Source organism: Sciurus vulgaris (assembly GCF_902686455.1).
Source record: "Sciurus vulgaris genome assembly, chromosome: 1".
Classification (NCBI taxonomy): Eukaryota; Metazoa; Chordata; class Mammalia; order Rodentia; family Sciuridae; genus Sciurus; species Sciurus vulgaris.
The window spans coordinates 34332230-34349375 of NC_136461.1; the positions used below are offsets into that span (position 1 = coordinate 34332230).

Below are 17146 nucleotides of genomic sequence, written 5' to 3' on the forward strand. Positions count from 1 at the left end.
AAAGAACAGTTAAGTCTAGGCTCAGTTGGTAGAGTGCTTGCCTTGCAAGTACAAGGCCCTGGGTTCAATTCCCAGCACCGCAAAAAAAATTAAAAAAAATAAAAATAAAAAAATAAAAAAGAACAGTAAGTCCTAGGCTGATTGTCAGGCGTGGTATTGCCATCAGCTGGGCCTATGCTGTCTACAAAGAGTTGACTTTAATCAAGTCAGAGACTGAAGTATTTCCATGTCCTTTTAAGTGGAAGATGCTTTATGGCTGGCCAGTCAGAAAGTTGTACTCATAGGAGCTTTATCACTGGACAGCTGCTTCCTCAGCCTGATAACTTTGGTACAAAAGAGTTAGGCTACTGTGTCTATCCTGTACACATACTTCCTCTAGATGGTGTTTACCACATGATCTATGAACACACACTGTGAATACCTGGAGACCACATGACAGAGCCTAGGACTGCTCCACAAATCTCTAGCATGCCTTTGGAAGTCCTTCTTTATTAGGAAATAAATACAGAGTCAAACAGGTGGGCCAGCCAACATCTGTAGTTTTGGGGACCAAAAAGAAGGAGTTTGACTTGATCAGAACTCAGATCTCCATTAGCTGGTCATTCCCCACGATCACCTCGTTCATTCGTTTAGCTACAAAAGAAAAGAAAAAGGTTTTCTGAGAACTATCAGCAAAAGATGTCATTTTAAATCCAATTGCTTCTAATTTTGTGTTCAGAAACATTTGTAGTGTGTTCTGTTCTTGAGGAACTCTTAGGACGGCAACATGCCAAAGGGGCTATGAAAGGGATAGCATTTTCTCACATAGAAGGGCTAATTCTCTATATACCTGCCTTTGGGAAGCGTAAATAGGAGACCTGGAGCTGGCTCTTAAAGAATGAACAAAGCAGGCTAGGACTGTAGCCCAGTAGTAGAGTGCTTGCCTGGTCTGTGTGAGGCACAGGGTTCAATCCTTAGCACTACATAAAAATAAACAAAATAAAGGCATGCTGTCCATCTACAACTACAGAACAAAACAAAACAAAACAAAACAAAACAAAACAAAACAAAACAAAACAAAAAAACCCAAAACAAAACACAAAAGGATGAACAAAGGTGTTTCAGGCAGTGATCAAAGGGAAGACATTCTTGGCTCCTGGAACTGCCTGGGCAAAGACACAGGGATGTGAGAATGGGGAACACGAAATACTGTGGTGTGGTCAGAGGATAGGGAGTAAGAGGAAAGGAGGGAGAAGAAATGAGGCTAAAAGGATAAATGGAAATACTTCATTCTTCCATGGATGCCTGAAATTGCAGATAGCACCAAACCCTATATATATATTTTTCCTATATACATATTGATATACATAGGATAAAGCTTAATTTATAAATTAGACATAAGAGATTAACAATTAGCAATAAAATTGGACAATTGTAATAACATTATAATAAAGTATATAAATACAGTCTTTCTCTCAAAATATCTTATTTTACTGTATTCATCCTATTCCTAAGATGATATGACATGAAAGACATAGGCATTGTGACACAGCATTAGGCTACTTGGTAAGTGTAACTTGAACATAAGCACTGAAATTCTGGGACAGTGGATTTGATAATCAAGATGGTTATTATGTATGAAGGGGGAGTAGTATTTATAGCATGGATATGCTGGACAAAGGGGTGATTCTCATCCTGGGTGAGATGGAGTGGGACAGCATGAAATTTCATCATGCTACTCAGAACAGAATGTAAATTAAAATTTATGAATTGTTTATTTCTGGAATTTTCCATTTAATATTTTTGGCCTATGGTTGGTTGCAGATAACTGAAACTATGGAAAGCAAAAGTGTAGATAAGTGGGGGCAGCTACTATCACTGACTGAAGAGAGTTGTTGTAAAAAGTCAATGAGTTAGCTGGGCATGGTGGTGGTTTCATAGAGTAAGTGTGAAGGAACCTGTAATTTCAGTGACTTGGGAAACTGAGGCAGGAGGATTACAAGTTTGAGGCCAGCCTCAACTTTTGAGGCCTCTCTCAAAATGAAAAATTAAAAGGGCTGGAATGTGGCTTAGTGGTTAAGTGCCCCTGAGATCAATCCCTGGTACCAAATAAATAAATAAATAAGTGAGTGAGTGAAAGGAAGATCAGTAGAGTAGAGGGAAGAAAAAAGGGGTGAGAGGAGGGAAAGGAAAGGATAGGGGAATGGGGATTGAAACCAAATTCCATGCATGTAAGATTTGTCAAAATGAACCCTATAATGCTCTTAAAAACAAAAAAACAGGGCTGGGACTGTAGCTCAGTTGCAGAGTGCTTGCCTAACATGTGTGAGGCACTGGGTTCGATCCTCAGCACCACATAAAAATAAACAAATAAAATAAAGGCATTCTGTCCATACACAACTACAAAAAAAAAAAAAAAAAAAAAAAAAATTAAAAAGAAAAACCCAAAAAACAAAAAACCCATTAGAATGTTAGGTCTCTGGGGCTGGGGTTATAGCTCAGTGGTAGAGCACTTGCCTGGCATGTGTGAGGCACTGGGTTCAACTCTCAGCACCACATAAAAATAAAGTAAAGGCATTGTGTCCATATACAACTAATATATATTAAAAAAAAAAAAAAAAAAAAAGAATGCTGGGTCTCTGTACACCTGCCCTAGAAGATGCTCCTTTTAATGCTTCATAGTCATCTGCTTCCTTTAGTGATGAGGATGGGAAGGAGGCCTAGTTAGTATTCAGACTGCTAAATTCTTTAGGGCTGGTGAGTAACTATCAGGCTCCACCTCCAAGGAAAGACTAACCAAAAAAGAACAAAGGAAATGCTTCTTTGGCTAGTTTTCCAGGGTGCCTTCCAAAGCTCCTTTTTACTTTTTATTCCTCTATAGCTGTAAGTCAGACTCATCACCTCACATACACTCACATCCAGGGACAATGGACTGTTCTGAAGATGGTTTCAGTCTCAATTAACACTTTTCTTGGACCTCAGTGCTTTAGACCAGGGGTAAATGAGGTACCTGGCTGGGGCAGACAACCCCTTCTTCTCTGCCATACTCTAAGTTCTCTTCCCTCTGGTCTATTCTTGGCCTGGGTGTCAGAGAGGATCTTGCTTACTGGGATTCAGGGGAGAATGTATCTGGAATGCTGGGGGTAGATATAATTTCATAGAGTAAGTTTGAGGGAAACCTGCAGGTCTAGTTTTGCTTGACCAGGGTTGGGAGCAGGCTTCAGTAAACACAATGGTAAAGCACTGGGCTGTAATTAGGTTGGGAAAGACCCCAAAAGGAACACTAAAAGGGAGGATGGTAAATTGGGGAAAAATCAATGGGACAGTATATATCACAATTGAAAAGCTGCACTGTTAGGAAAGTAGGAAGGATTCTTGCTAGCCAGGAGGACTTGGCTTATGTCATGTATATATCAAGACTTGGATCTATAAAAGGTCTACTTTCATGGCTGAAGAACTGATTACTGTGATTAATAATGTAGAGATCTAAGTTCCATCACTGACAGTAAGAAGAGACTCAGATGAGGCATCCAATTAGTCTTCCAGGTTTTTTCTTCTTTTGGGGGTACTAGGGATTGAACCCAGAGGTGCTTTACCACTAAGCTGCATCTCCAGCCCTTTTTAAAATTTTGAGATGGCTTTGCCAAGTTGCTGAGACTAGCCTTGAATTTGTGATCCTCCCGCCTCAGTCTCCCAGGTTACTGGGATCATAGGTATGAGCCACCACACTGGGTTAATCTTGCAGGTTTTCTTTTTTCTTTTTATTTTAATTGTCAATGAACCTTTATTTAATTAATTTATTTATATGCAGTGCTGAGGATCGAACCCAGGGCCTCACACACGCCAGGCAAGTGTTCTATCACTGAGCCACAGTTCTGGCTTCCTCTTGCTGGTTTTAACTGTTGGTTGTGGCCGTCTACTGCTTGAGTTGGCAGGATTTTGTCAGAGATAATCACTGAGAGTACTGGGATCAGGTGAGAAAAGCCAAAGTTGTTATAAAAAGGCTTGTAGGGGGCTAGGGTTGTGGTTCAGTGGTAGAATACTTGCCTCACATATGTGAGGCACTGAGTTCGATCCTTAGCACCACATAAAAATAAATAAGATAAAGGTATTGTGTTCATCTACAACTAAAAACAAAACAAACAAACTTATATAAAAGGCCAGGATTTGTTTTCTTGGTAGTGCCAGAAGTGGATAGCAAGGCCTACCCTGTGTTATGAGAGTCACATTTTTGGTGTAAAACATTGCTATGGATGTAATGACTGTGTCGTGAAAATGATTAGAATTTGGAGAGGGGATAGTATTACTTCTTAGGATGAACACTTTTTCCTGTATTTCCTCTATGTGAGGAAAACTGGGAACTTTGTCATCTACTAAGCTCTTTGTTGGTAGATGGTTTTGTCAAGGTCATCCATAGTAACAGTACTCTTTTCTTCTTTTTTTTTTTGGAGGTACTGGTGATTGAACCCAGGGCACTTTACCACTGAGCTACATTCCCAATCCCTTTTATATTTTATTTTGAAACAGGGTCTTGCTAAGTTGCTGAGGCTGGTCTTGAACTTGTTTGTGATCCTTCTGCCTCAGCTTCCTGAGTCTCTGGGATTACAAGTATGCACCACTGTAACCAGCTACAGTAACAGTTCTTGAGTGTTGCACTGGCTAGGAATTTGCTTTTTTTCTTTTCTTTTTTTCAGTTTTGAGGACTGAACCCAGGAGTACTCTACTTCTAAGCTACATTTGTAACCTTTAAAAAAAAATTTTTTTTTAGTTGTAGACGGACACAATACCTTTAATTTATTTATTTTTATGTGGTACTGATGATCAAATCCAGTGCTTTATATGTACTAGGCAAGCGCTCTACCACTGAGCTATAACCCCAGCCCCCATAACCCTTTTTAAAGGGCTCCCAACTTTGCTCAGGCTGGCCTCCAACTTGCAATCCTCATGTTTCAGTTTCCTGAGTAGCTGGGATCACAGACATGTAATCCCAGCCACTGCACTCAGCTTCTAGAGTTTAAACGTTTAACCTCCTGTATATCTAGTTAGTTGCATAGTTGAGATCTGACCCTGGTCTGTTGGATTCTAAAGCCCAAAAGGGAGGCATGTGACTTTAAAAAATGGAAGAGGAAGTCAGGTGCTGTGATGTATTCCTATAGTCCTAGTACTCAGGAGCCTGAGGCAGGAGGATTGTGGGAACACAGGAGTTCAGGACTACTCTGGGCAACTAAGCAAGACCTCATCTTTAGGGGAAAAAAAGGGCCTGTTCACCTGAGAGAAGGAAAATGAGGTGGCTTCTACAGAATTTGCAGGGTTAATTTCTTCAGTAACCCCACTATCCTATCCTACTTTATGTTTAGGAATAATTCCCAAAGCAATCTGCTTTTTAAAAATTGATCTTGAGCTTTGTCTACTTTTGGTTAAAAACATTCAGTCAGGGATGGATGTGTAACTTAGTGTTAGAATGCTTGCCTAGCACTTGGAAGCCCTGAATTCTATTCCTGGCACACTGCGCGTGCGCGCGCGCGCACACACACACACACACACACACACACACACACACACACACAATCAAGCCAAATTATAGGCAATTGAAATTTTCCCTGACCACCTAGTTTCTGTATGCGTCTAAGGCACTGTCAGTCTTTCTACAGAGCAGAGCAAGCTAACAGCACAGTTTACAATATCTTCCCTAAGTAGTTGAGAATGGCTCTCAAGTGTTGTATCTTGTAAACTCTGTCCCAGGTCAGGAATGTAGGGACTACTTGTCTTAAAAACCAGATCAGGCTGAGCATGGTGCTGTGCACCTGTAACCCCAGCAACTTGGGAGTCTGAGGCAGGAGGATTCCAAGTTTGAGGCCAACCTTGGCAACTTAGTTGGACCCTGTCTCAAAATAAAAATAAAGAAGGGTTGGGGATGTAGCTTAGTGGTAGAGGACCACTGCCTCTGGGTTCAATCCCTATTATCGGCCCTTCAACCTCCACCCTCAACAATGACAACAAACAAACAAAAACCCCCACCAGGTCAGATGAAGCACTCATGGACTTCAGTAGGCCAGAACTAGCTAGTTCCAGAGTCTCTGCTGCACTACTGGTCCTGGTTTCATGTCCAAAGAATCACTGTAAAGTATTGGTGCCCATCTGGGCCATTGGATCTATTTGATCTACTGGTATCCTTTCAATGTTTTGGTAGTACAACCACATACGTGTATTTACCTTATTTATAAGATAAATTCTTAGAAATGGAATTAAGTCAAAGTTTAGTAATTTTAAAACAATATCAATTATTCTCCAAATATGGCTTTACAAATTTATACTCTTATCTGCAGTGTATGAGCTTGTTTCCCATATCTCCACTTTGTATTATCTGTGCTAGTATGATAGGTAAAAAATGGCATCTGAGGTGGTGGTAGAGAGCTTGCCTAGCATGCACAAGGTCTTGGGTTTGATCCCAAGCACTTAAAAAAGAGAAAAGAAAGCATCTATGAGTGCAACTTGGGTTTGGTTTACCTTTGGCTTCAATCCTCTGGCCACTTCCAATCAAACAGTCCTTGATGTCTGCTCCCTTCTCGATCACGGCATTGTTGCAGATGACGCTGCCCTGGATGTTGCTTCTGTAACACAACAGCCAAGTTAGAATGCCCTGGACTCTCATCATCATCCTTACTACTATTAGCTGGGGGTTCAGGCTCTTCTCAAAGCCAGACCTGTTAATGATTACATGCTTGAAGTTATCACTGGAAGACAGAATGGCTGACTAAAGGAGACATTGGTTTTAGAGAAGTCTAGAATTGGGATATGCTTAAAATGATCTTTCTCCAAGGTCTAAAAAGAACAGATATTTTCATTTCAGTTCTTTAGAGTACCCCAGACTTTGGGGTTTAAATTGCATCCAACCTCTCTTCCCCTTTCAATCTGCAGGTGGAAGCTCAGGCAATAGGCTTGCTTCTGGGCTGACCCCATCACTCCTGCTTCTTAGCTAAGAATATATGCCAAATTTCATTTGAGATTCAGAAATCATGAATCTTCCTAGGAGATTAATTATGGAAATAACGGGTTCCCCACAGCTCTCACCAAAAACTGGTTAATCAGAACCATAGTCCTTCAGGAAGAAAAAAAAAATTATATATGTAAAATTTTGGAAGTGCTGAGGGATTGAACCCAGGGCCTCACCCATGCTAGGCAAGCACTTTACCACTGAGCTACATCCCCAGTCCCAAAAAGGATATTTTAGAAATCAGCTTCATTTCATAAAAGATTATTCCAGACCCTAAAGTACATGATCTAGAGTAGCAGTGGTTCTTAGCATTTGAATATATTGAAAGAGCAGCTTCCTAGTTCCTGAAGATTAGTAGGTGGGAGAAAAGGTCCTTTTGAAAATCATCACTGACACTGCATTTCTACTCTATGCCAAGAATGTGCTAAAATAAATACCCAATGTACATTAGAGTAATTTCTTTTATAAATCCAGTCATTTCATCTGAAAAATCACCTGGGCAGTGTAAAAAATAACAAATGAAACCACACTCTGTTTTGGGTTCCCATCAATCATTCTGGTAGGCTGGGATAGGAACCTTATGTATTTAATAGGAAAAAAAACCTTCCCAGGTGATTCTGGGTGTGCCATTTTTATCTCTGATGTAGTAAAAACAGCAACCATGTTTTGTAAAGGAGGTAACAAATTTAGAGAAGATAAACCATTCACCCAAAACCATATAACTGCTAAGTGACAGATTCTAATCCAGGTCTGCCTAACTCCAGGATCCAAACATTTAGTCATAATGCAAAACAAAGAAACTAAGAGGAGAAAAGACTGAAACAAGTCTAGATCAGACTGATGTAAGATCTCTGCAGAAAAACCTCTGTCCTAACAGTGAGTATCCCTGAGTTAGAAATGGGAAAAGTCAAAAATGGGGAGTTGGAGGGGAGAAGGAGAATAGGAAGGTGTGAGTACAATGTAAACAAAATGAGTGAAACAAACTAAGAAAAATCTGCAAGCAACCCTGTGGATACATGGGGGTAGGAAAAAGGACATTCCAAGGACTGAAAATACCAATGCATAGGCCAATAAAAAAGATCCTTCCCAAATGCCAAATTCTTTTGCAAAAAGAAATTTTAGCACTTTATGGCATTCCAGACTCTTCCTCAATTCCTCCAGAAAGTTAAAGCCTATGGAAGAGCAGCAAAAGTCAACCACAGCACTTGTTAGAGATGAACAAAGATAAGCACTGGTTTGCTTTTTTGGCATAGACACAGATACACTCAGTACGTGTACTGAAAAGGACCATCTATAACTTTCTAACTTGCCCAACTTCAAAGCAATCTAGTCAACGGTTAGGGTGGTTCCTGCTCCTTGGGGAAAATTCCCCCAAATAATAAGGGTAATAAGGAAATATAGAAAGCCTTAGATGGAAGCTCCTGGGACAGAGCTAGTTTCCAACTAGCTACTGGTTTATCACTGAAAAGTCTCATTTCTTTTTCCAAGGTGTTAGCAGGAGCATGCTTCCTACACAGTAAAGAGCCTAAGAATATATGTTCTGGAGCCAGACAAGAGGTAAACACAGTCAGCAGATAAGAAACAACAAACAGAAACTCAAGCAGTCATAATTAAAGACCACTAAATAGTTATATTGAAATTTAGGATTTAAGTGGGAACCTCTTAGCCAGGCGTGGTGGCACACACCTGTAATCCCAGCAACCTGGGAGGCTGAGACAGGAGTATGCTCTGGGAGTAAAACCTCAGTACAAAAAAAAAAAGGAACCTTTTCTGGAAGGATGAGGCTAGAATGACTGGGGTCAGATTTCTACAGCAATGGACAGTCTGGTTTTCCTTATGTTTAGCAGGTCTGATTAGGGTCTTCAGGAACCTTACATATTGCTTATCTCATCTTGTTTATGCATAACTCTACCTGAGATGTATAAACCACTGTTGAGCCTGTAATGCGATAGGGAAAAATGGGCTGGTTAATGGGAAGCTGGCTCCAGATGAGTGGATCTATGGAAGCCTTAAGATGAGCACCTGAGAACAGATTACTGGGAGTGAAGTTCTTCTCTTTGTCTCCTTAACTGTTGCCTAGTATCACTGGTGTGATCACCAATCACCTCTATTAGCCAGGCTGAGGTACTTTGGAAAAATTAACACAGCATATCTCTCCCTCTGTCCAAGTCCTCTAGATCAAGTTTTTTTTTTTTTTATGGTGCTGGGGCTCAAACTTAGGACCTTGCACATGCTAAACATGAGGCTGTATCACTGAACTACAACCTCAGCCCAAAGATCAAAGATTTTATTTGTGTGTGTCTGCTCATACTAGAGGGGATGGACAGATTAGGGTTATATCAAGCAAGCCCTTTCTAGGTTGCCAGTACCTTTTCTGCTCAGTACTTAAGAGGGAAGGTAAGATTCTTTAGCACTGGTTCCAGAGTTAGATCTGTAGTTTTTGCAACCAAGTTTTAACTCTCAGTTTGGCACTAAGAACTCTGCTCTAGTGTCTAGCTGCACTCTCTAAGATGCTGTCTAGTGATGACTAAGACTAATAGAGATTTGGTCCTCATTTCTCCTTGGTGGGATCATTTTTTTTTTTTTTTTTTTTTTTTTTTTTGATTTTTTTTTTTTTTTTGATCATTTTTTAAAAAAAAATTTATTTGAATACTGAGTATTGAATCCCAGGGTAATTTATCACTGAGCTGTATCTCAGGCCTTTTTTATTTTTTGAGACAGGGTCTTGCTATGTTGTCTAGGCTGAACTAGAACTTTCAATCTTCCTGTCTCAGCATCTTGAGTCACTAGGTCCTACCCGGCAGGTGGATCAAATTTTAATTAAAATTGCAGACCCTGGAAAGTTATCCTGAAAACTGTACTGCATTAGTGAAGAGGAGATTATGAGGAAAAACATACAGATCTATAGTTAAGACCCCTGCTTGGGGGAACTGGGGATATAGCTGTTAATAAGAATGCTTGCCTTGCATGCACAAGGCCCTGGGTTCAATCCCCAGCACCACAAACAACAACAACAACAACAAAACCCAGCAAAGATCCCTGGCATAGTGGCATATACCTGTAATCCTAGAAAGTTGGGAAACTGAGGTAGGAGGATTGTGAGTTAGAGGTCAGCATCCGTAATTTAGTGAGACCTCTTCTCAGCAACAACAAAAAAAGATCCCTGCCTGGCCAGGCATACCATACTATACCATGTCATGGCATAACACATGAAGAAGCCCCAACTGGTGAAGAAAGGGAACTTCCAAATTCTCGATCCTCTTTTGTCTTTAGGTAGTACTTTTCTTCAGTTCATTCCAAGGAAAGAGAACTCATATATACCATATATAGTGTCCACTCCATCTCAGTCATTGCACATAGGACTTCATATTCATTTTGTAGCTTAGTTAGTCCTTTTAGAAAACTTGCAGGGAAGGTGGTATTTCTTTTAATTTTTAGAGAAAATTGAGGCTCATGGAGATTAAACATGTGTCCAAACCTATATACGATGAGTGACTCTCCATCATCATGGGTTCCTGCCTCAGTTGTTCACTAGGTAGTATTTAGTAAGGAGTCAGGAAAGTCCTCAGTAACTCTGACAATAGGCAGATTCTTTTCTTCTCTGGAGGTTAGTTAGCATGTTTTCTAAACCTACTCATAACCCTGGGGGAAAAGCGAATATGGAATTGGAGTTACATATAGCTTTTCTAGGAATGTGACTAAGTTCTGCTTTAAAACCCTTTGGCCCAAAGATTATGGCTGAGTTGCCCACATCTCTCAGGGTGTCTGGGAGCCTACTAACCTTAGCCCAAGGGGTCCTGGTCCAGCTGTCCCTCTAAATGAAACATATTTCTTTTAATGAAATATTTAAGTACAAAGAATACCAGTGTGCCCACAAAACAGCTTAAGAAACAAATAATACAACCTGGTGTGTGTTTCTCTTTGATTGTGTTTCCTTCCCTCCCCCACCAGAAGTAATCACTACTTGTGCTGTTTATGTTCCCAAGCATTTTTACCACATATATCAGTAGACAACATACAGTATTGTTTTGCATACTTTATAATGCTATCATCATGCTAGCATTATAGCCCTGAGACTGCTAACATTCTCTATGTGTTCTTCTTCAATTTGCTTTTTCCCTCTTCAACATCATATTGTGAGATTTATGCATGTAATGAGATACAAAACTTGAAGAAGAAATAGCTCATCTTTTCCCTGCTTCTAGTCATTTTCGCTCTTGGGTCCTTTAATCAAAATGTACTGGCTCCAGTAAGCAGGTGGAAAATTTCCTCCTTTTAGTTCTATGTGCCTTCCTTTGCTACACAAAGGTTTGGTGGTGAAAAATGTCACCTTCCTAAGAAATCTGAGCCTTTATATTCCCTGAGCAGAGGCTAAGAAAAAGAGAGGTTTGGAGGACATCAAAGCAAAGATGTAACAACTTTAGGAAATTAAGTTGTGGAATTCTCCATCTGAGAAGATGGGTTTAGTGCAAATGGTAGGGAAAGAACCAAAAGCCCTCAGGAGCTCCTTAAATTTAGGGTACCTTCCCCACATTGGCATAATCTGGTGTTTTCAAGAGTATAAATGAAGAAATATGGATAGATAACTTTTTTGTGTGTGAGTGCTGAGGATTGAACCTAAAACCTCCACTGAGCTACATCTCCAGTCCTAAAATTCTTTTAATATTTTTCTCTCCCCTCCCCTCCCCTCCCCTCCCCTCCCCTCCCCTCCCCTCCCCTCCCCTCCCCTCCCCTCCCCTCCCCTCCCCTCCCCTCCCCTCCCCTCCTCTCCTCTTCTCTTCTCTTCTCTTCTCTTCTCTTCTCTTCTCTTCTCTTCTCTTCTCTTCTCTTCTCTTCTCTTCTCTTCTCTTCTCTTCTCTTCGTGTGTGTTGCTGGGGATCAAACCCAGGCTTCTCACATGCTAGGCAAGTGCTCTGAGTCACACTCCCAGTCCCTATGCTGTTGTTTACCACTCCCATATACTAAATTTTAGACCTCAAACTACCAATTTGTTAATAGTTTATGTTAATAAGCTTCACTTCTTGCTAGGCTATACCTTTTGCAAGCAGCTTTGCAAAGAGTTCACGAGTGCCACATCTTCTGCACCTAGAAATACATTTGATGTTTTAGGATTCTTAGATTGCAACTTTTACCCCTCTAAATTCTCTAAATGTTGTTTCACTGTTTTCTGGTCCTAAATGTTGCCATGGAAAAGGTCTACCTGATTTTCTCCCTTCTATGCGCTTGAATAGTTTTTCCTTTCAGTTCTATGTGCCTTGATATTGTGCCAAAAGGATGCTGGCCATTCTCCTTTACTTCACCCACATTCCCATTCTTTATGCTCACTGAATCTTGCTTTCTTTGGATTTTATCTAAATTCATTGCATTTGGCAGATACTCTGTAGTCTGTGTATAAGTATGTGATAGTTATCCAGTTTTATTATAGATAAAGATTCCTTCTTTTTAAAAAATATGTATTTTTTTTTTTTTTAGTTGTAGATGGGCACAATACCTTCATTTTATTTATTTTTATGTGGTGCTGAGGATGGATCCAGTGCCTCACATGTGCTAGGCAAGTGCCCTACCACTGAGCTATAACCCCAGCCCTGATTCCTTCTGTTTTTGTTTTTTGTTTGTTTGTTTGTTTTCATTTCATTTTGTTAAACCTAGAGGTGTGAAACATTTAATTCACTAGTTTTTCTTACTTTTTTTCCCCCCAGTGTTGGGGATTGAACATACCGAGCAAGTGCTCTACCACCAAGTTACAACCCCAATGCTGATAGGGATTTCTTGACAGATACTCAGCCAATTTGGGTAGGGGGGGTTAAATCAGGGATCTCCATTTGTCATTCAGTAAATACTTACAAGGTGTATAAAAAGTGCAGTATTAGCTGGGCCATGCACATGCTAGGTAAGCCCTCTACAACTGAGCTACATCCCCAGACTTAAAAAGTATTTTTCTATTTAAGGAATTTATAGTCTGATTGAAAAGAAAGATGCAGTAAGTGTCCCATTGTCACATGAGCATAAATAAAGTGTTTTGGGTGAAGGGGGAACATAGAGGTGGGGGAAATAATTTCTGGCTAGGACATTTTGAGAAGGCTATAAGGATAATTCAAGATTGGGAATAGGCACTGGACTTTGAAAGAGGGGTAGAATTTCTGCAGGTAAAGATCTCTAAAGGGAGGCAATTCAGGCAGAATTTTAAGAATAGATGGGAATGTGAAAATAAGGAATCCAGTGGGTGGGGCAGTCCAGTTAAGTGTAGTAGAAGGGTACACCCTGGGTAGCAATGAAAAGCAGTAATACCTTTGGCTCTGAGGATCTGTACTCGCTAATTGCGGAAAGCATGGAAAACCTAGGAGAAAACCTGACTCTCCGCCTGCTTGCACATGGAGGTGCTATCCTAGATTGCTACATGGGATCATTTGTCTTGGACTAGGGGAAAAAGCAAGAGTCATTGCTCAAGATCAGGGAATTAAACATGCAGACAGAACACAGGACTGACATTCAAGCCTTGACTATAAAGTTTTCACTAAATTTTTGATTCCTTAGCATCAGCTATGATAAAAGTGACAAAATGAAAAGACAGGCAGGAGCTTTTTCTGCATAGTCTCACACCTTCCCCAAGGTGGTCCTATTAGTGTCTCTCAAGCCCTGAGGACCCTGAGCAGGTATTCAGCCTGCTGTCCAGAAACCTCAGCAGCCTACCATTGCTGGTAGAGACAAGTACACCAAGAATATGAGAAATTCTTTCTGGACAAACTTTTGCTCCTAATCTGACACTCAGTACAGACATAAAGGCAGCAGGGTAATCAAGATTCACATGACTGCAATTTAATTAGCTTCCTCAAGTTTACCAAAACTTAATTAAGACTAAATGACCCCCCCCAAAATGGGAAAAATTTTATAAGGGATGCAGGATGTCTGATCTTATCACCAGGAGCTAATTTGCAGGATTGGGTAATCTCTACTGGCCTTTGTAGTCATTAGGCCAGTGTAGCCTGCCTATAGCTTTACATCAACCTTTTTATTTGGAAAAGCAGCAGCAGCAGCTCTCTAAACCTCTTACTATTTCCCCAGCTAGAACCTTACTAGATCATCTAAGATTATGTATCCTTTAACAGCAACTGACTCTGGGATCTGTTAGGCTTTTCCTGTCAATTTCTTCTTTTTTTTTTTTTATTTATTTTTTTTAGTTGTTGATGGACCTTTATTTTTTATTTTTGAAATTTATTTGTATGTGGTGCTGAGAATCGAACCCAGTGCCTCATACATGCTAGACAAGTGCTCTACAACCCCAGCCCTTTCCTGTCAATTTCTCTCACATAAATCAGTAGTAGCTTCTTAGGGAGCCATGAGTTTACTCACAGTTGCTTCATATCAATTAGAACACTAACACTGAACTTTCACATGGTGCCAGAGAACCTGTTCCTTTGTCTGCCCACCCACAGGAGGATTAGGGGAGGCTATTAATTAGAGCACATGGGGGAAAGTTACAGCATTGTCTTTCTTGGAAGGTCTGAGGCAAGATGAGAGAGTAGAAGCTACAAAGCCTCATAAGTTGCAGTGGAACTAGGTGATCAAACGGATAAAGGTAAGTGCAGTTTCAGTTTTCAGAAGAATGGTAGTGTCTGTCAATCTCATGTGGGAGTTTGGAATGGGACATGGAGTAATAGAGGTGAGATGAGAAAAAAGCCTGGAATGCCACAATTTATTTTACTCTGAAAATGAGTTAGATGGCTTCTAAAGCCTCATGTCACTCTAACATTCTAGGACTTATTGTTGGAGACAGATCATGAGAAACCCCTAAGTTCCAATTTTATTCTAAAGTTAATGAGTGAAAACCTGGATGCAGAGCCACATGCCTATAATTCCAGTAACTTGGGAGACAGAGACAGGAGGATTGCAAATTAGTAATTTAGCAAGATCCTTAGCAACTTAGCAAGACTCTGTCTCAAAATTAAAAATGAAAAGGACTGGGGGATGTACCTCAGTGATAAAGTACCCCTTGGATCAGTCTCCAGTATTAAAAAAGAAAAGGTAATGAAAAACCTTCAAAAATTTTTAATGGAACAGACATATGATCTGATATATTCTCTTTTTATTTGGTACTGGGGATTGAAACCAGAGGTGTTTTACCACTCAGTCACATCCTCAGCCCATTTTATTTTTTATTTTGAGATGCCCTCACTAAGTTGCTGAGGCTGGCTCTGAATTTGCAATCCTACTGCCTCAGCCTCCCTGAGTTGCTGGGATTATATGGATGCATTACCTTAGGAAGATACTGGCAATACGCCACCTTTGTAAAGATAAAGTAATTATTAAAAAAAAAAAAGGCAACTATCATTCTGTGTGCCTGTGTATCAAATATTGTTCTAAGTGCTTTATATTTATTCACTCCTTTAGTACTCCCAATAAACCTATGAGGTAGTTTAGTTCTGCCCCATTTTATAATGAGAAGATGGCACAAAGAGGTAAGGCTAATTCTATAAGTGGCTAATAATGGAATTCATGCTCTAATTTGGAAGAGCAATGGTGAGAGAGTAATTTGGAAGAGAAGATGAAGAAAGGAAAATAAGTGAGAGAACACTACTTTATTTCAGAACAGAGACAAAGATTTTTATCACTGGGTCTGAACTCTTCTCTCTCTGTCTCTGTCTCTGTCTCTCTCTCTTTTTCTCTTTTTGGTACCAGGGATTGAACTCAGGGGCACCACATCCCCAGCCCTATCTTGTATTTTATTTAGAGACAGGGTCTCACTGAGTTGCTTAGAGCCTTTCTCTTGCTGGGGTTGGCCTTGAACTCTCTATCCTTCTGTCTTGAGTCTCCCAAGACACTGGGATTACAAGCATGTGCCACTGTGTCTGGCTTCTTTTTTTTAAAAAATATTTTCTTAGTTGTAGATGGACACAATATCTTTATTTATTTATTTTTATGTGGTGCTGAGGATGGAACCCAGTGCCTCACACGTGTGAGGTAAGTACTCTACCACTGAGCTACGGTCCCAACCCACTTCCTTTCTTAAGGTATGTTTATGTTGTATGTCAAAGAAACCTACAAACCCTTATAAACCATATCTTCATGGTCTCAATCTAGAAATACAACAATTCTAATTAACACTGATTTTTTTTTTTCAAATTCTATCATGTACTTACTTTGTCTTCAGCACTGTTAGTGGTAACATAAATAAAATTGCAATAATATACTACTGGCAATGTCAGACAGTGATAATGCTAGAAAGGAAATAAAACAAGCTGATACAATGGAGATTATGGGACAGATTAGGGTAGTCAGGGAAGCCTCCTCTGAAGGGTGACAGTTGAGCTAAAATAAAAATGAGATGTTTTTGGAATGAGACATGCTCTCTCATACTTCACATTCTTCTCCCACCCCATCCCTAACTGAGGATTGAACCTAAGGTTTTGCACACATTAGGCAAATGCTCTACCACTGTGCTACATACTCAACCCCTTTTATTTATTTTAAATTTTATTTTTAATTATTTTTGTGGTACTGGGGATTGAATTCGTCAGCATTCTACTTCCAAGCTATATCCCCAGCCCTTTTAAAAACAATTTTATCTTGAGACATAGTCTCACCATGTTGCCCAGGCTGGCCTCAAACTTAACTGATCTACACCACCTTGCCTGGCTCATAGTTCACATTCTTGAGGCATCTAGAATGTTCCCCTTCTCCAGCTCAAGTGGCTCTACTCATTTTTCAAGATTTAGCTCAAGGGTTATTTCCATCAAGTCTTTCCTGACCCTTTCCTCTTTTGTGACCATTCAGACTTCTATCACAGCATCTATAACATCTTACTGAATATAGTCTATGAATTCCTTGAGGAAGAGATTGAGCCTCATGTAGTTTTACTTCTTTAACTGCCTACCAATCTTGAGCCTAGAGTGGTTTCTTAAGTGTTTGATAAATGAGTAAAAGATTCAGATGGGCTTCTATTAATAGTAGCTTGTTCAAGCTTAGGAAAACTGATTATTAGCACCTGTTCAGTGATGTTGGCCACAGTTGAACAACTTACACTATATAAATTCACAAATGTTACAAATAGGTCACTTTTTCCTTTGAAGAGCTGGTTGTTGACAATTTATTAGCACAATACTTGTAGCAATGTGCCACACAAAACTTTTTTTTTCTGGGGTATTTAAAATTAGTACAGTTGTCACTAGGTATCCA

At 39.9% G+C, this 17146-nt stretch overlaps 1 protein-coding gene and 1 long non-coding RNA gene across 9 annotated transcripts in view; both read right to left on the reverse strand.

The window, feature by feature from the left end:
* Positions 1–469: 469 nt before the first annotated feature.
* EIF2B3 (eukaryotic translation initiation factor 2B subunit gamma) overlaps positions 470–17146 on the reverse strand; it is a 139843-nt gene continuing 123166 nt past the window's right edge. For all 8 annotated transcript variants that reach the window (XM_079116167.1, XM_079116165.1, XM_079116166.1 and 5 more), the window contains 2 exons: positions 6487–6590; positions 470–633 (listed from right to left, as the gene is read on the reverse strand). In XM_079116167.1, coding sequence (XP_078972293.1) covers positions 581–633; positions 6487–6590 — 157 coding nt within the window. In that variant the 3' untranslated portion in view covers positions 470–580. The remainder of the gene's footprint in view (positions 634–6486; positions 6591–17146) is intronic.
* LOC306658947 lies at positions 3726–6448 on the reverse strand. Its single transcript, XR_013763176.1, has 2 exons — positions 5526–6448; positions 3726–5485 (listed from the first exon to the last, which is right to left on the reverse strand). It is a non-coding gene; the product is annotated as an uncharacterized lncRNA (long non-coding RNA).